Source organism: Orbicella franksi, chromosome 13, assembly GCF_964199315.1.
Source record: "Orbicella franksi chromosome 13, jaOrbFran1.1, whole genome shotgun sequence".
Classification (NCBI taxonomy): domain Eukaryota; kingdom Metazoa; phylum Cnidaria; class Anthozoa; order Scleractinia; family Merulinidae; genus Orbicella; species Orbicella franksi.
In genome coordinates this window covers 3,852,401-3,872,040 of record NC_138157.1, presented here as the reverse complement: position 1 = coordinate 3,872,040, position 19,640 = coordinate 3,852,401, and the positions used below count along the sequence as shown (strand labels likewise).

General features: G+C 37.8%; 2 protein-coding genes across 2 annotated transcripts in view; one reads left to right on the top strand and one right to left on the bottom strand.

The window, feature by feature from the left end:
• Positions 1 to 9,547: 9,547 nt before the first annotated feature.
• Positions 9,548 to 11,366, bottom strand: LOC145465271 (leucine-rich repeat-containing protein 3B-like). The gene is made up of 3 exons (XM_081449050.1): positions 11,152 to 11,366; positions 10,617 to 10,688; positions 9,548 to 10,033 (listed from the first exon to the last, which is right to left on the bottom strand). The coding sequence occupies exons 1-3, from the start codon at positions 11,364 to 11,366 to the stop codon at positions 9,943 to 9,945; spliced, it is 378 nt and encodes a 125-aa protein (XP_081305176.1). The 3' UTR covers positions 9,548 to 9,942.
• Positions 11,367 to 17,989: 6,623 nt separating this feature from the next.
• Positions 17,990 to 19,640, top strand: part of LOC145465270 (uncharacterized) — an 8,397-nt gene continuing 6,746 nt past the window's right edge. Inside the window, exons 1-2 of the mRNA XM_081449049.1 lie at positions 17,990 to 18,083; positions 18,907 to 18,999. Of these exons, the coding sequence (XP_081305175.1) occupies positions 17,990 to 18,083; positions 18,907 to 18,999 (187 nt within the window). The remainder of the gene's footprint in view (positions 18,084 to 18,906; positions 19,000 to 19,640) is intronic.

Below are 19,640 nucleotides of genomic sequence, written 5' to 3'. Positions count from 1 at the left end.
GTATATCCAGTCTGAGCTGTAATTATGATTATCATAGTTATGTTTTTCAAATGATAGCATTACTATTTGGCATCTACTGGAGCTTGCTTAACATGTGAAGACCAGCATCAGCTACAGTGTATGGTAGCTTGATCTCCCTCTTGCCCATGGCCAAAATCTATTTGAGTTAAGCAAGTTACAGTCTTTATAAAAGTATAATAGTTTCCAAGTGTGAATTTGACTTAAGATTAGTTTTGCTAATCAACCAACTTCTTAATTTGTGTTGAAAAAGAGAAAGGAAAGACTTGGTTACTGAAAGAAAATTAGTTGAAATGTGTGTTAAATCGAGTAAGGTTTCATCATTAGAGTTCTGGTTAACTTTTGTGGCTTCAAGTAGCATATAAAACCATTTTCCTTTACTGAATTCATGTTTTCCACATTTTTAAACTAGTTAGAGTTAAAGTTAAGCTAAAATTTTAATTTATTATAGTTTACAACACTTTTAGGAACTCAAAATGTTAAGTAAACAATATTTTGAAGCAACATTTTAAAATTATTGTAAAAAAGAAATGCAGGAATTTTAATAAGACATTTCTCAACCTTGTACATTCATGAGTGGAATTTCTCTTTGACTTGCCTTTCAAATCTGTTACTCATCATGCATATACAATTAGTAATATGAATAAAAAATAATTTTGATAAGTTAAATACCTTACTGAAAGCTGAGCCACATGCAGAATCAAGAAATTGCAGAATTTTGGGGAAAAAATTTCATACAAACCCAAACATATATTCCCCTAGTTTGAAGATGACATAAGATCCAAACTTGCCAACATCAAATGTCATCTTTAAACACGTCTGCCTGTATTTAAACGGAACAAATGTGATATTTGTCTTGGATTTACACCACCTTTGTTCATATTTGTCATTGGAGCAAATGCATCATTATCCCATTTATCTTGAGGATAAATACCATATTTGTCCCTCAATTAAATATTGACAAATATGACAAATGTCATATTTGAATCATATTTACACAACATTCATCTCGAATCAAATCTAATTTTTCGTCCAGTGTGTGAATCTTGTCGTTAAGCAAATTATAGAAGTCCTTTGAATTAGTCTTGTACAGATTAATTTGTGTCGATTCGTTGAGGGAAGAGATATTATTATTTCCGGTAAAAAGTTATTTGTTGATGATGTCGGATCACTTGGCTAGAGACCTTGAGCGTTCCGGAATAGCGCTAACAACTTGACAATACTGTAAAAAATTGGATTCACAGGAATATTTATCACGGAACTCGTGGAATGTTAAAAAATTGCCACTTTCATTCAATAGGTCATTAATCGATAGAATACCCTTTTTAAACCATTCACTAAGGAAGATGGTTTTCCCGTCCACCAATATATCTTTGTTATTAAACAATACTAACTCCTGCTTTTGATCGTACGAGTGAAGAGTTTTTAATTCATTGAAGACGTCTAGTATCTTCTTATAGAAGGGCGGGAGGTCTTTAAAGTAATTTGTGTCGTAGTTGCACCTTAATAGAAAGTATAACCCTCCCTTTCTTCTGAAATAGTGCTCTGGAATAATACACCAATTACTATTGTCGGACGTCCGCAACATTCTTGGGATCCAGGCGAGTTTTAGGGCTTTTAACATAACATCAAAATCGGTCATGCGTATTCCACCGTTGTCTAAATCTTGGTAAAGGCCTGATCTTTTTATTTATTCTTTTTTTTTTTAATAAAAAAGTAAAAAGAATTCACCAAGTTACCGAGCGGCTAAAACTCATTTCATTCAAATTTTACTTAATGCAAAAAGCAAAGCCCCCAGGGCAAAGCCTTGATGACATGTTAGTGTATGCCAAAGACTGTGATTCTTCAGCTGAGTAACGAATTCTGAACTCTCTTGAAACCCATCCACAAAGTCCTGGGCTCAACCATAGTAAACGAAGCATCGGAAAAGTCAGAATAAGACCAATACAAGAATACCTGTTTCTGTTTGATTGCTAGCGGCAATTAAATCGATTGCTTATAGTAGCTCCGATCTGATTGGTGTGACCAAGGTATTTTTACAAAAAAAATAACTCAGAAACGATATATATGATATCATCACATGTGAAGATAAAATTTTTGGTAACAAATCAATTAAATTTGTTGGTGTATGATCTTAACATTTTCGGATCTTCTTCGGTCGTCTTCGGCAATCTTCAGTAATCTTCGGAGAATGTTCGGAAATATTCGAAAAATGTTCGGAAATATTCGGAAAATGTTCGGAAACGTTCGTCTGGCCTTCGGAACAATTTTGGAAAATCTTCGCAAATCTTTGGAAATCGTCAAAAACGTCGTCATTAGTATTGTATAAGGAGGGCGTGTTCAACCTAATATCTCACTCGCTCGGTGCACTCACTCGTAAGATATAAAGTTGAACACTCGAAGAGAAATTCCATATCTACGCGAGCCCGTAAATTATTTCCTATTTAGAAAGGAACAAATTAAACTTCGGTTAACTTTTAATCCTGGGTTAGCGTTAACATGCTCAGTTCTCAACAATCCAGCCCTGACTACGATAAGGTAATCTAGTTAGAGCCCGCGATTCAATAAAAAAGAAGGTATTTGGTCAGCGGTTAACTTAAAAAATCGTGAGCTCGCAATATAGTTACGTAATACTGGTCAGTGGATACCTTGTTTTGACGGGTGTCAATTGACCATAAAATGGATTTCTAAAATGGATTTCCAATATCAAGACGTACGCTGTTACCTAAGGCCGCATGTTCTATTAGCTAGAGTATGGCTCCCTTGTTGTACGACGTCGTCGTCGTCGTCGTCATGCGTACACGCCTACGAGCAATACCGCTAGCCATTTTACCATGACAAAAGTAATTCACGGGTTTCTATGAGTATGCGCGCCGCTTAGCAGCCCTTCGGGCCAGCGATCCGCCATGAACGCATAGACAGTGTGGTCTATTGCTTAAATATTTTGGAATTTTCGCGCCTCTTGTATCATTTTACACGTTGAAGACTGTAGTTAAGGTACTCGAAAAATATTCTTAGCCAGAGAGGGTTTAAAATATCATAAATATCACTAAAGTTAGTAACGGTTAAATATAATTAATTTTTTATAGAGTGTTTTGTTGATGACTGTAATGATTCGATTTAGCACCCTCCTTCTAATAAGCGCCCTCTTTCGGATACGTGCTCCCCTTCGAATGTGTTTTTTTTAATAAGCGTCCCTATTCTGCTTCAGGGAAAATCGGCCTTGTCATGCAGGGTTAGAACGGCCTAAGGTTTTCCAACAAGCCATGAGCACTTCACACGACGTGGATCCTTTCGACGGGATCACCGAATTGGACGTTGAAGACATCGCAACAGAAAGCTAAGCTTTTATTTACATATCGATGTACCGTAGGTGACATTGTCAAAGCTATTGGCGTCGAAATGGATTAAAATTCCCTCACGTTAAGGTGATTCCTCAGAACTAAAAGTTTCCGAACAATTTTTTTTAAACACCCCTTGAATGTTCTCTACCAAGCACTGTTTCGAAAAATACAATAAAAATGATAGGTCACTATGCTCGTTTGATAGATATGATGGGCCAATTTTACCCCATTTATGTCTAATTACGCGACTTATTTCATCAGCTTACGTCAAGCTTTGCGGTAGCTGGAAGCAGAGGTTATTAATTTAAAACAATACTTGAAAATCTTGATAGGCACTTGGAACAATGTTATATGTAATTTATGGAAATATAACACAATTCTAAATAGCTCTAAATGACACTGACTCAAAATGTTCCTTAAGATGTTGTTTGCGAGGTCATAATTTGCATCCTCGGGTAACGATTTTGTGCACTCTTTTAACGATATCCTTATTTCCTTCCGAACAATTTTTTCTAATTTTGTAACTTAAAGAGGATCATTTTCCCACCAAATTTATGTAATAAAAAATGTAGGTCACCGTGCTCTTTAGAGAGACAACGAACATAAATTTCGCTATCGAGCTTAGCTTGAAGGAAATCTCTTACGTTGTGTACGTGCACGCACCCATGTGCGCGCGCTATGACGCCAAAATCGTGCGCAGTAAGGATGCGCATTGCAAAACTGAGGAATCACCTTTATTGAACATTCACTTTATATTTGTTACTGGTACAGTTTCTGTTAAAATTTTGTTTTGAACATTCCGTTGTTTCTGAAAAAAGAAATAAGCGTCCTCCCTTGAGGAACCAAAAGTAACTAAGCGCCCCGGGCGCTAATTTACGCTAATTTACGAATCATTACGGTATGGCTTTGCTAAATAAACAATAGCCTCCATTTGGCGCGAAAATATGCTCGGATATTTGTCCGCAGACATTATTTGTTACGAGAAGTGAACAGTTTTCCGAGAGCGTAACTCGAGGAAAATTGTGAGCTTCGAGGAACAGATAATGTCCAAGGGCAAATATCCGAACATATTTTCGCCCAAAATGGAGGCTATTGTGTTTATTGTTCTTCAAATCTTTTTTGCAACGCGCGCAGTTTTGAAAATTGGGGAATATTCTCGGATATTCTCCAGTTTTAGCTGGGGAAAATACGGTCACGTGACGTGTTTAGACCAATCGCGCGCGGGCGAAAATATTTGATGGATTATAAAACCAAAATTATTACACCTTTTGATCGCAATAACGTTAACAAAACATATTGATTTTTTAATGTAAGCAGAATTAGTTTGCTTTAATCGAGCTCTCAAGCAGTTTAGGGCCTTGGTCAAAAATATAAAGTAAATTTTGGATGGCCAGCTATATCTCTTGTCATATTTCGTCAAGCTCAAATTTTCTCGCATTATAAAATTCTGCGTCCTGCTTTGTCTTGACACATTAATTTAATCACGTGCCATGTCATGTGATCACTTTGTTAAAATTTAGTAAATTAATGAATTGCTGGCGAATTTGAATTTTACTGATCAAAAAATGAGCGTTTTTGAATCAAATTTTAATTATCTACCTTGGTAGGTTTAGGATGATCTTCCTTCATTTCGTTTTTAGAGTATGTAAATGACCAAAAATCGAATTTTGAGCCTAAGAAATTTTTTATGCCAAAGAGGGGATGGTCATTCCAAACATGAGGGGATGGAATTAATTGACCTGCATCTAAAACCCGGTTATGTTGGATTATATTATTGAAGTATAGCCTTTGAACCAATTGGCTCATAGCTGCCGGAGCTACTCTACTCTTCCTGGACGGGATGCTAGTCTATCGCAGGTCACTCCCCGCAATTTGTTAGGTTTCCCCAACATTTCGCGGGTGCCCATTTATACTCCTGGGTGGAGAGAGGCACTGTGTCTTGCTCAAGAACACAGCACAGTGTCCCTGGCCAGGGCTCGAACCCAGAACGCTCGATCCGGGGACGAGCGCACTAACCATGAGGCCACCGCGTCTCCACTGCCATCAACTCCTCAAATAATGGCCATTTTCTGTCTAACGCCACGTGGCATGCCACGTGAAATGTCAGAAGTGCCAATTCTACTTTAAAATGTTCAGAACGTAAAATCTTAACTGCGTGCTAAATTTAGTTCCATTGTTTTTTATGTCTTAAGAAATACAGCTAATAAATTATTTTTACAAGTAAAAGTCTTTGATCCAAGCCTTGAAGTAATTGAGTGGACTGAGAAGTAAACTTACATTTTCTGCAATTTGTTCATCGCTCGGAAGCTTCTACTCTCAATGTGCTGAAGACCACATCTTTCCATATTTCTAACAAAATAATCCACGTATTAAAAAAAAAGATAGTTTGCATAAGGTTAAAGGCATATTTTTAAAATGTGTTTCCTCTACAGGACATCACGTGCTACAAACACTGAAATCATATAATGAATTTTATTTTTATAAATTTATGGCAAGGAACAGCATCTCCCCAGAAAAAGAAAAAAGTGAAAAAGAAATCAAAGAGTTATAAAGAACTTACAAATGAACCATCTTGTGAAATCCAGCAAAAGTGTCTGAAGTTAAATTAGGTCCAATTGGATTTCCTGATATATCTCTGCAGAGGAAATACAGCTAGAGTAAACTTAACTTAAATCTAAGATTCAGTAGTACAATAATGACAACTAATGCCAACCTTCGTTTGCGCTTCAAGACATTTTAAAATTTAAAAGCTTTTTCACCACAAGCTTTCAACTTTGTGTCATTGTTGAGACCGAACTTGTGGAATATGAGAATGTGGGGAGCAGGGAAGGTGTTGTGGGCAGAGTGCTCGCCTCCCACCAATGTGGCCCGGGTTCAATTCCGGCCCGGTGCCATGTGTGGCAGTGAGTTGAGTTTCTTGTTGGTTCTAGCCTTGCTCCAAGATTTTCTCTCCGGGCTCTCCGGTTTTCCTCCCTCCATAAAACCAACATCTCCAAACTCCAATTCGCCCAGGATGGAGGCGTTGCATGAAAACCAGCTAAGGCTGATGTGACTTCATCCCTAAGTATTGCGATCTATTTGCATCATTTTTTTGTGATTCACGATCGACGTTGACAAGGGTTAACCGACATGTTCTTCCCAGTAGGTCGGGAATAACCAATACAACTTCCAAAAGACATAATGCTGCTAGTTAGTTTTAGTTCTGTTTTCTTAGCTATACAGCATACTTACAAGAATTTGATGTCTTTTGACTCTTTAAGAATAATTTTTAAATCATTCAACGATATCCTGTTGTGCTGCAATTCGCTATGAACAAAGAAAACAATGTTGTGAGTCACAATGTACGCCATGATTGGTCTATTGTCCTGAATTGGGTGATTTGACTCAGAGCACAAGGTCAAAAAATAATAGACCGTAAAAGTCAATTTCCCCAGCATACTACTGACGTTATGCTCTTTTCACAATACCCGACATTGCATCGAACAACATGAATAGAACTTTCTACGTGCAGTAATTTTTTTTAAAAAATTTATGCGAATTATTCTCTGTATTTAAATTTTTAACGTTACATTATTTTTATCACTTTATAGTTTTTATCCGTCGAAGACAGTAGACCGGCCGTCAAAAGTTTATTTTTCTTTTTATCAGAGAACACTATTTCTATATTATCATGAATAGAACTAGTACATACTGTGTATATTAGAAAATAGCCCAGATTGATTGAAAATCGTGTTTCTATTTAGATTATGAACTCGAGATTTCTATGACGCGTAGAAATAGAGAGCGAATAATCCAATTGTTTTAGTGTATATCTACTAGTCTTTAAACACTTTATCTAAATCTTCTTCACAAACACCTCGATAACGCAAAGAAGCGGTCGTCATTTTGTGCACAAACGCACACTCACTATCTACAACAGAATAGGTAGCAAATAGCGTAGCCAATTAGAGAACGGCATTCGTGATTTAACGCTGGTAGATTTACACTTAAACTCGATAGAAACTCAAAACTAAAACAAAGTCAGCCATCCTCGTCTTGTTACCAAGCTGAAGTATTATCGGGCAGCGAGATTTGTTCTTGGCAGATACAACAACACATCCAGCGTAGGGGACATGCTATATGAGCTCGGCTGAACTTCCCTCCAAACTAGGAGACAGAAACTTAGACTCTGCATGATGTATAAAATTCATAAAGGCTTGATAGCCATGGACGCACAAGAGTTCATGACTCCACTTCAAAGGAGATCACGGCACGTAAATTCAGATGCGTACAAAATTCCCCGCTCAAAGACGGACTACCACATGTACTCGTTTTTCCCGAGAACGATACGAGAGTGGAACAGCCTGGCCAATGAAACAGTAAATGCACCAAACTTGACGGCCTTCAAGAAAAGCCTGCCGCCTGACCAAGGCCAAACCAAACGATGTTGACTTTGACTTTATTATTATTATTATTATTATTATCATTATTGCTATTATTATTATTATTATTATTTAGTTTTTATTGTAGCATTTTAGCCTTATTTTAATTTGTAGTTTTTTATTTATACGCTCACTAGAATCTTCAGAATTGAAGGAGGTGAGTCGCCCAGGAAGAAGAAGAAGAACTAGAGCAATCAATTGACGTAGTAATGGTGCGAGCTAAGATAATTTACATTTTGATGATCAAAGGAAAGTAGTTTTCTCTTTGTTGTCTCGGAATTTTATAATCAAAATAGAAAACATGATCTTCGTGTTTCCTAGGAAGTTTGGGAGGGCTTGTAAAAACTGTGGAAAGATAGTATTTCTTGTTTTCCCAAACTTCCATTCGTGTCTCTATAAGTCGATAGCAACTTGGCAACTTATTTCTTTACAAAATTTGTAAAGCAACTGAAAACAAATAGATTCTAAGTTGCCGTATGTCTATTCAGTAATAGATCATAGACAACGTCAAAATAACTGTTCGTGTGCCACTTTTTTTTTGTTCTCAACACATTTTGACTTCATTTTACGCGTCAACATGCAATCTATTTGTTAAACAGAAACATAACTTACACTTGTGAAGCACTTCCAGGGAGATAAAATCCACCTTTGATGTTATTTTCAGCAAGATTTCTACAAGAAGGAAAATGATAGTTTCGCCTCTGTGTCTTTAAGAATTCTGCGATTTTAATGACATGGAACAATTATGTTTCAGCTCAAGGAAAGTCAGAATATCTGAACTCATCACAGCCAAACAAGAAACGGAAAATGTAGTTAGATAACAGCACACGAAGACACCGTATACTCAGAGTAACGAGTAATGAAAAAGGGAGGCAAATTAAAGTGTTGGAGTTAAGGACAAAAATGGCAAGATCCTCAGTAATGAATGCAATAAAATCCAGAGATTGTTAGCACACTTTAATGAGGTGCTAAATAGCCAGTAGGGATATGACTAAGTACGGGTCATGAAAATAGACCTGCCGGATGAGATGCAAGATATTGATACATCTGAACCCAGCAGAGCCAAACTAAAGGAGACTTTACAACACCTGACTGTGAATACAAAAGCACCACTTTCTCGACGTTCGAGAAAGAGGCCCCTTGGATCATTTTTGGACCAATTTGGGGATCATTTGCGGGCCTGTGCACACATCCAACGCCCGCTGGTGGAGCAACTCTTAAATGTAACACAAACCTTGACCAATCAGAACGAAAAAATTATGATAATTACCTGAGTAATTGTACTTGAGTGTATTATTAACACGTAATCACATGTAAGTACTAGCTGTGCAGAAAACCAATAAAGTTTATGATAACAAAAAAAGTAATCGCATGATTATTCTCGTGCACTTTGGAATAAGCAAGCACGTGTAACTTCTTTCAGACTGCAACCTGCACCCGCTGATGAAATTTTGTTAGCCTTTGAAAAATTTACTAGTGCTTGTTTCAGTTCCAAATTGCACGAGGATAACCATGCGTATTCAAATGCACAATGTGAAGTTGCACTAAAGCGAGGGTTGTCAAATATACCAAAAGTGAGGTGAGTCGTCTAACTTTGTAGTCGACTCGACTTATTGAAAGTTATGTCGTAAAGATCAGAATCTAGTCATCGACTCTACTTCCCTCGAGGTTACAAGTAACCAGGAAGTGATATGTTCCCGGCGTAACACACTGGTAGTGCTGTGGTTTATAAAAGAGGAAGTAAAAGTACTGACGAGTCGACGCGCTTCCACTTATAGAAAAGTTTAAGTCGAGTCGACTTCTATAAAAGCGCCCTATGGTGGTTTTAGAAGGTGAGGTGGAGGGGGGACGGGAGTAGGAAATCGTGACGAGTCCACAAAGATGACACGACTCGACTCACGGAAAAGTTCTGCCCACAGGGTAAGAATTAGCATTAACGCCCTTTTTAGGTGATTTAGACGGGAAAGGGTAGAGGTTAGAAAAATTCGTCTCGTCATGACGAGTCTAAACGAGTGGACATGACTCAAATTGTGGAATAGTCGAATCTCTAGAGTGGGTCTAACGTTGAACTAACAATGTACAGCAAGTTAGGCAAAGCAAATCTACATGGCACATTGAAAGAGCTCGTGACCAAAGATCCAGTTTGACTGTAACAAAAATCAGATTAACTCTACTTGCATGTATGTCAGTAAGTTCAGATTACGGAAAGTGTTTTGTGGAATTGACTTCAAGCTGTTCCTTGATAGATCTCTGAAAAGAAAACACAGTATTTTTAGTTAAATATTTGAATTCAAATGGAATCTTTTTGTCTCTAGGACTGTACTGATTGGGTAGTTTGAAATAGGCATTTGTGCTTTGTATGTGGTTACGGTTTCAAGTATTTATGTCATGACGTCATTTTATGTTCTCTAACCAAATATGAATATTATTTCAATTCTCTGGTTAATGATCATTCAACATGGCGGCGATGACATTAGTTGAAAACGACCAATGGACGAAGAACTAGGATGATAGATTTTAAAACACACCAGCAAGGCTTGCGTTCGTCAGACCATTTTAATCTCACTGAATGTACTATACATAAAAAAGTTTCAGTAAAAACAATGCCTCATGATTTAAATGTAAAGTTAATTTTTTTCATAGTTAGTCCATGCTCGATTCCCGCCGATCTCTCGAGTCTGGTCTGATCTTTTTCGAACAGCCGCTAGTAATTAAGTCACGGCTATAGGTTCTAATGACGTGTCTTTTGTGAATTGTGCTGAGTTGGAGCTATTACTTTCACTACAAAAATACGATTTGCTATCTTGTGTTTCCATAAAGCTGATCAACTTACATGGCCTTGAGTAATGTTAGATTTCTAAAGGCGTCTTCTTCTATCGACCTCAAATGATTTTCCGAGAGAATTCTGAAAGAGAACCATGGCAACACCAGAAAAGTTTAGAAGACTTATAATGTGAGTGGCCAACACACGTTGTGTCTTGAGCAGTGTACGTTTATCGTAACCAGGGAACTAAACAAAGGAGGTGGAGGGAGGACATAGATATATGACTATACATGCTATACCACCGTGACCATACAGTATCAAAAAGAAAGCAAGGGATTATTTGCTTTAATTGTTGCATTTTTACTTTATTTGACCATATGTAATTAAGGAAACAGGCAATATTTGGGAGCGTTGTGGAGCCATATAGCAAAAACATTAAGTGGATAAATATTAAAACTTCCCATGCAATTGACTAGGAATATAACTGAGGACATTTTAATCATTTCTCGTTATTTCACCCATCTGAGGAGGGTTCTGGAAAATATTAAAGATTAAAGTTTGTGGTATATTTAAAGGGTTATAAATGTAACTTCGCCTCACTTACAAATGTGCCGTATTGGACGGTAAATCACGTGGCACTTGCTTAATTTCTTTACAAGTTACAGCGGTCCCGTTGGGGCCAAAAGGAACGCAGGTACATGTCCCCGGATGAACATCTTTCAAACAACACAAACCAAACGCCACAAACCAACCCACCAACACGAACTGTGTCAGAATAACAACTGGCCTTACAGGCTGGGCTAGTACTGCTTTTCCCATCTGCGGAGAGAAAGCACGAATGCGTTTTCTGAATTATGTCCACGTTCAAGCCAATTCTCTTTTTTACACTAAGTCCTATTACAAGAAAATGCAGAAAAGCAGAGCACAAATGCAAAATTTCATTTAACAAGAAAGGAGTCTGTAGTGGCGGAAGGGGCTCAACCTTTCGAGTTGGCCACTACCATAGTGAATATATTCAACAATGAGTATAAACTGTACAAGATAAATAAGCTCAGTCATTAGAGACTAAACAGTAGATGATGTAGCCTTTACTGCAAAGCAGAATGGTTCAAACATTAAATTCCTTAAGCTATTGCAAACGTGATAGTCTACGATTACGTCTCCCTTAGGATCAGTGAATGGTGAACAAGCATTAGACAGTTCATAGTCGGCTAAAGTGCTAATACAAGACCTAATGAGTCTTCGGGCTTCCAACGGCTTTTAATCTACTGCTGCTACTAACCTTAAGAACATACAGTGCAAGCCTCTTAAGGTGGCCGAACGCAGTTTTGATACCTGTGTTTCATTTTTCTTTTTCTCTAAAACCCTTAATACTGGCAACAAGCAATTTAATAACACAAACTTCAGATTTTTGATAGCTAAGCAGACGTATTAGCCATTGCCATGGCAACAAAAATAAATATAAACAAGCATTTAAAATCGATTTTGTTTGTTTGCAGAAAATCTAGTCGTTAGTTAATAATGTTTTAACAGAGAGACTTTAAAAGTGTGTCCATGAGAAAACCAGGCAGGAGGCGATAAAGCTCAAATCGCCGATTTCGCTCAAACTTGGCGCAAATGTTGGCTTTGGCGAGTAAATGATTATGGCAAAAACGTAGGTCAAAATATTTTATTCCCTTCAAGTTAGGGGGAACTCCTCCAAAAATGGCCGTTTGTCACTAATTTATGCATATTTAATTAGCTGTCTTTGATTTAGTATTTCTACAGCAAGAAAGGTCATGTGAAAATGAAATCTACTGCATCATGTTCTACTATTATCACTCTCAAAGCACAGATATTCATATGAACCAGACAATTTGATTTCTCTCCGTGGCTCCATCTTAAGTAAGGTGCATACTTCATAGTGTTGTGAATAGCCTTTAATTGATGGCAAATATCTGCACTGGGCAACAGTAAAAATACATAATTCTAATATGGCTAGTGAGAGATATCACTAAAGTTCTCAAAAAAGCCATAAAATGTTTGGGGACTTCAATATATTTTCTGTGCTGGCATACTGTTTACATAGCCGGACTTCACGATTTTTGGCCGTTTCATGAACATCTACTAAAACACACAACCCGTTTTTAACTAACTCGAAATCAACAAAAAATATCAACCAGAATGCCTGGGAATGCCTCAGAAGTTTGAAATTTAGAAACCAGAAATAACACCCAATGGCCTCTCACTATCACTACTTGATTTCAATGTCACCATCTCCAAAGACGGCAAAAGCTCTTTTCAATTTTACAACAAAATAACAAAGAAACCACAATTCGTTCACCACCAATCAGCAATACCGGAAAAGTCAAAGATCAACTTCATTCGTAATGAGCGGAAACGTGTCGACGATAAATGTTCTACAAAAACGACAGCCACAAAGCATCAAAACATGTTCGACGACGTCCTCCGTCTTAACGGGTATCCTGAAGGCACTATAGACAAAGCTAAGCACTCCCAGAACCATCAAAAAGACCCTCGACCTCTCAACACAGAATGGTCGTACTTGAAGATCCCATATGTCTCCGAACGTCTCAACTACAAAATCACTTACATTTTCCGAAAAGAGGGTATACCAGTACGGGTCCCGCACAAGTCATACATCCTCAGACGAGCTCTCTCTCAGAATAACATAAACGGACATGCACGAGGGCCAACTGCCCTATCTTCAGTACCAAATTGTGCTTATTACGCAACGCTGTTTACCAAATCCCGTGTAACAACTGCAACCAATACTACATCGGGAGCACTACAAGCTTTATCCACGATCGAGTAAGAGAACACCTGAACAATAACAAGTCCTCCGTGAAGAAACACATTTCAAAGTGCCAAAACAAAGTCCACAAAGGCATCAAAATTAAGACCATTGTACTAGAAAACGACCCCGCAAATCTACGACTGTTCGAAGCATTTTACATACCAAACTACCGCGGACCTTTTATTCTAATAATTATTTTAACATATCTAGAGACTCTTTGTACTTTGACACTCGCTCATTAGATCATATCATTCATTTTTATTCATATTTGTATCTTATTATTTAGCTCTTGCATTCTACCCCCCACATTCTTTCGCTTTTCACACGATTTTACTCTATATCTGTATGGAAGCCTTACGCGGAATATTTTTTCTTATCCCTGATGATGCCGTAGATCGGCGAAAGCTTGGACTTTTTTAAACGATTTTAATATCATTTTACAGTAGTGTAAGGCCTCAATTGAACTTTTGCCATTTTCAAACAAGAAGATATTTTAGATCTTATAACCGCGCTTTTAAATTGTAACTATTTTCTTAGCACTACAGTCGCAACGCAGTTCACATTCCAAAGCAGTCCTTGATGATTCATTGGTTGCTGTAGACACCACATCACTTGATCAACACGAACTGTATTCTTGCACCATCGCTCCGGCTTAGCCTTTGTAAAAGCTATGATAACGTAATGGCCTTAATCTGGAAGTCCGCTCGTGACATGCCCATGAATGATACGAAAAGGAAACGAGTGCCACGTTATTAATAACGCTATAAACAAACAGCTTTCTTCCTTAAAAGTCAAAATTTAATTTGTTTATGCTATGCGTAAGAACAAGCAAAGTAGTCACGCGCGAATCCACGGCTATCCACGGCGAATTTTAGAATGGTTGTGTTTTTTCCCCTAGCATTGACTCAAACGCTGCAAGTTCTGGCACGCTCCTATTTACCTCTGCAAATATGTAATTTTCCTTCAGATCTCTTAACCCGCTGCGATGAAACAGCCAAAGAATTCACTTCAATTGCCTAAACCCACAAGAAATACTTGCAAAATTGCAAATATATTAATTACCGTCTCTTCTAGCAAAATAAACTTGCAAGGTAAACACGATCTTATATGTCAGGTAGCAAAAGTGAAAGCTGTAACGTCAGCGCATTCCATGGCTGGCGTAATACTTTTTTTTAGCGTATTTATCATTCCCTTCGAATCCAACGCCTCGATAAAACTAAAAGAAAACATATTTCACACACAATAAAGAAAGCAATATCTGTAAACCTGTCCGTGTATTAATTTTTCAACAGCTTTTCGCGAATAAACAATACAAGTGGCGTAATTCAAAATTTGGCCGAGAGGAAGTTTCGGTCTCCTCACCGCCAAAACTAAAAAAGAATAATAAACTCCGTGCAGAACATAAACCGCGTTCGGCCCGTAACCGCGCGGTTAAAAAAGCAGAGACAGCAAGGGCATTGACCAAATAAAATGATCACTGTATCGATGAAATGTTTACTTTGTCTAATCCTTGTGGGCGCGCTAAATTGCATTAGCAAGAGAGCGCGCGGAAATTGTGTTTGGCAACCTCAAAGCAGAGAAGCTACACAGAGCGAACAACGAAACTTAGTACAAGGTGAGATATGTGAAGGCTGACGTTCACTAACCTTTACGTTGACTGATGGTTAGCCATGGATTATCACGAGACAAACACGAGACATTCTAAAAATAACTGTTAAATAATGAACAAGTTTACCTTCTAAATACTTTTCTCGGTGGAAAGCCTGACAAAACTGGTGTCTTTTTTCTACACCTTAATTTCGGATGACATCAGATAAAAATAAAACCTCGACAAAGTTTTGAACAGCGCCGAATTGTTTATCGGTATTGTGATCTTTCCTAATCTTCCCAGACTGCGATCTTCTCTATTTCGCTCAAAAGAAAAAACTCGGAGACGGCAAACTGAGCTAACGAGCCCCATATGCGAGCGGCGAGCCTGCTCGTTTCCTCATTGTCTTTTTGTTCTTTCTCACGGATGTTAGAGCAAGAGACAGGCTGCTTCTCTTACAAAGCCTAGGTTATGATTTCACAAAGAGAAAGATGCTTACCTCACGTTGGGTAGAAAGAACAGCCAAGATGAAGTGACAGTTTAAAGGGAGGGCTGCACTGTTCGGCGCATGTCTCTAAATTAAAATACGTTTGTTCGCTGCTAATCAGTGTTACCGCTTTAAAATCCCCACGCAGATCTAGTTCAGTAATCACATGCTATAGTTAGTCGTGGCAGAATGAATTTAGTGTTAAACCGTACGATTTATTATATGGTTGATGATTTTTCTGCTATTTGCATGCGAAATTAAGTTACTTGCCTACGGTTGGTTCATAAACAATGAAAAACTGGGCCTGGGCCAAAAAGCGTGCATAGGCGAATAAATAATACAGACATGCACCGAACCATGAAACCCTCCATTCAATGTCTTTATGGGTCCGTGAATAAAAAATAATGAATTTACTAGGAGAACAACATAGCGAACCGGAAAGTTTGCCAATATAAAAATGCTCGGGTTTGGTAATTCTTTTCTTGAATGATCCAACAATTATGATCCGTAGATTCCTCTGGCACATGAATGTAATGGAACTAAGGACAGAAGAGTCAATCATTTTACAGTTATCTGCTAAATTTTAAATTCTCTTCCTCGTATGACGTTATGATATAATTAGTTTGGGTTTCGAGACTAGCGACTTAAATGCTCTGTTTTGTCCCCTAGTTAGTATGGTGTTTTATTTCCAGGCTATAAGGTTTTTGACACTTTAATAAAGTTTTCACTCACATTTTCTATTTTCCAATTGCCCATAATTCACTCTGTTTGCTCCAAAAAAATTGCTTAAACTACTGTTGTCAAATGCTTTTGGGAGTTCTGCATTTTCCAGCAATAAAAACAACTTGTTGCTGTGTATCACTTTAAGTTGAATTGCTTAGTTTAAGTTGACAAAAGGTGCTAAGTGGCATATTTAGAGACGTTTTGGAAAAAACGCCTTCATCAAGCACAAATGAAGCATTAACCAAGAATTATTTCACAACAATACTTTATGCAAAATTTGGGGGAAACACAGTGCATTATGGGAAAATGGAAATAGAAAGTGTGCTTTCAAACAAGCTAAATTCTTGTCTTTTTATTGTGAAACTTTGTTTGCAATTTGTAGGTTATAATCTTGTTTTTGACCGTCACCCTGAAACAAGAACGGTTTGCAAAGTTTCGGCTTTCTTGTCACAGTTCAAAGAACACTTTTAAGGAGCTTTAGTTAGCTTAAGCACAGACAGAGACCGACAATACAATACAGTACTGGTTTATTCATGAGGAATAGACCATGATGAATAAACCAGTATTGTATTGTATTTCCAGCTGAAAATCGAATTTTCTTCTTTTGGCGCGTATGATCGGCTTTTCGTTAAGCTTATCAAGTCATAAATGGTACAATGGCAGTTTCGAAACTCAGTGGAGTGGGAAAGAAAACTTGCCAAAAGCAAGAACGTAAACTTCCTGTTTGCGTCTGTTCCTCCCTCACAATCGTCTGTCATTAACAACAATGCCAGGGTAATTTTGTGTGGTCGAAACTGAATGATGAATTTAAAAGAATGTATTGAACCAGAAATTTCGCTACACCATAAATTGCTGAGAATTTTGTATCCTTTCCTTATAAATTTAACAAATACGATTCGAAGTTTCCTATGGCGCAAGAAAGAGAGAGAAATATGCCATTTCTAATGTAATTGATGTATTTGCTGATGTTGCACTCAGTGTATGACGTCATGCCGTGTTACTTTCGGTCTCAGTATATTTCGAAGGAACGCTTTGGAAAGGCTTCCCTTGCTGTACTAACACATACACGCTGCATTTCGCTTGTCCCGTCAAACAAGGTAAATACTATTACCTTTATCATATCATGTTTTATTTGCAATTTGTAAATTGTAATTTTGTTTTGTTGTACTCGATGCAAGTCTAAGGTCAACGCCAAACTTTAGGCGAAAATGTTTTGGTGAAATAAAGATCTTTTCACGTAACGTCATCCGTTTCTAAAATCCAAAACTAAAGAGTCACCGAAGTTTTTGTCCTCATCAGGCATCAGAGGCGGTAAATTAAGATCTGTTGACAGTTTTACAGCTCAATCGTGTGCTTTGTTTGGAAACCAGCGCATTTTGAATTTCAGAGTTATGGCGATGCGTCACAAAGCTACGATCTCGACGAGTGTCGAAAAGTGTATACTTCTCTCATGATTTTTAGCCTTTTTAGAAGTTAGAGTAGTAGGAAAAGTGCTCATCTAAAAGCTTATTTGTTCAGTACAGATGATCATTCGCCTAGAGAGCCAAAGTAAGCTCCAGACGGTTACATTATTTTCCGGCCGCCCTATTGGTGTACTACGGAGGCCTAGTACACACTAACATAGCGTTTCCATACTGGGCTCTGTAAATTTTGGCGAAACATTTCGACGAATATTTGAAGTTTGGGAAAACGCAGAGACCTAAAACTTGGAGAAATGCTGTCTTTATTACTTTACTTATTAATTTCGGATAATGTTGAAACATTTTGAAATAGATGTTGAAGTAGGTGTTCCCTTGTGCTGATCACGATTGTGTCTTGTTGTTAGGCATCCTTATCTTCTTTGAAGAATGGCATCCAGCACTCAGCACCTGATTTTCATCTACCTCTTAGTCTGTGGTATGCTGTCCGTTGGATTTGAATTCAAGTATCTGAAATATTGCGGTGAGAATCAGTTATTGTCATGGTCAGTTATAATCAGACAAGGTCATCAAAATAAACAAAATTAAGTTAAAAAAATTAATTAATTAATCTATTAATTAAAAATTAGGTAATTAAAAACGTAGATGCAAAGAGTACCCGACTGTTGATGCGTGACCTCACGCACACTAGAAGCAAATGACAAAGCCTTTTTAAAGATACGCTGAAGTCTGAATAATGATCAACCCTAGCAAAAAAAGTCATTTTTGCCCCAAAATCACTGAAAGGGATAATTTTAGGATTCGGCGCATGTGCAAGCTATGATGTATCTCACCCAGATCCATTGTTTGGAAGACAATCAGATGCAAGTAGATAACTTGTGCGACCGGCTGGTCCAGAATTAAACCGTCGGGCCAGATAATCAATTTGTACAGCATCCATGAAATTGGGCATCCGTCATTCTTCTACCTTAAGTGTAGCCGTATGGCTACTCCGGAGGCTATTACAAAAGTACAGTCTGTGATTACTGAAACTCATATGGTAGATGTCAAAACGAAAATGTACTTTATGTATAGTGTTGGACCATAGGAAAGGGCTGCTAATGAGGAATCTCTCCTGTACGTTATTTGTTCGTGACTGACCGCAAAATCCACAAAATAAAGGCAAATTTCCCCGCAAGTCATCTTTACGTTTCTGATTGTTTTATAAACAATGAAGTTGTAGCTAGCACATGTGCCGAGCCGTGAATAACTCAATATCTTTTTGTAGTCATTCGTAGTTGTTTAACATGTACCCGCTAATTTACTCCCTGTGTAGTTAACAGGATAATCTTCTTGTACTTTTACAGGACCGCCAGACAAAACCCTCAAGTACAAAATTAGGCCATGGCCCAAGCTGAAGCCCGGTGAACCAGTAGATATCACGGTCTCTTTCACACCTGGTAAGTCTGACATGGTTCTTGGGAATGTCAAAAAACGTAACTTCCCAATTCCGGAAAGAATTCTTGTTTTATTACCCAGAATTGCAATTGATTAATCGATATGATCAATACTGTTTTCTTTAAAAATATTTTTTTATATATATCGCACGCCACCAACGGAATCTTTGATTCTGAACTCTGAAAAATTTCCTAGGTTGTCTTGAAATAGAGATACGAAAATTTTTGTCAAACTTGTCCTCAATATAGACGAATTGAGAGGAGTTCGTGCGAGGAGTCTATCAGTGTGAGGAGAAAATTCTGTCTCGCTTACTTTTCCCTCATGTTGCGTTCAAAGCACAAAGTGATCTCCAATCGCAAATGCTTGCTGCCCTTGTCATGCTATCAGTCCGTTTACATAAGAATCACCATTTTTAAGTTCGGTGAAATGTAGCCGAACCTCTTCTTGAAAGCAAGAACTGGGTTCATCGAGGGTTTAGCTTATGTCGATAGAGATCAGGATAACATTTGGAAAGTAGCAAGGTTTGTGTCAGTGCAAAGTCAACTCTAAGCAAGCCTCATCACTAAGTACGGAGCTGTAAGTAGAAGTAATAATGAACTGTGGAAGCCACTCGTAAAGATTGCACGGAAATTAAACATCACGA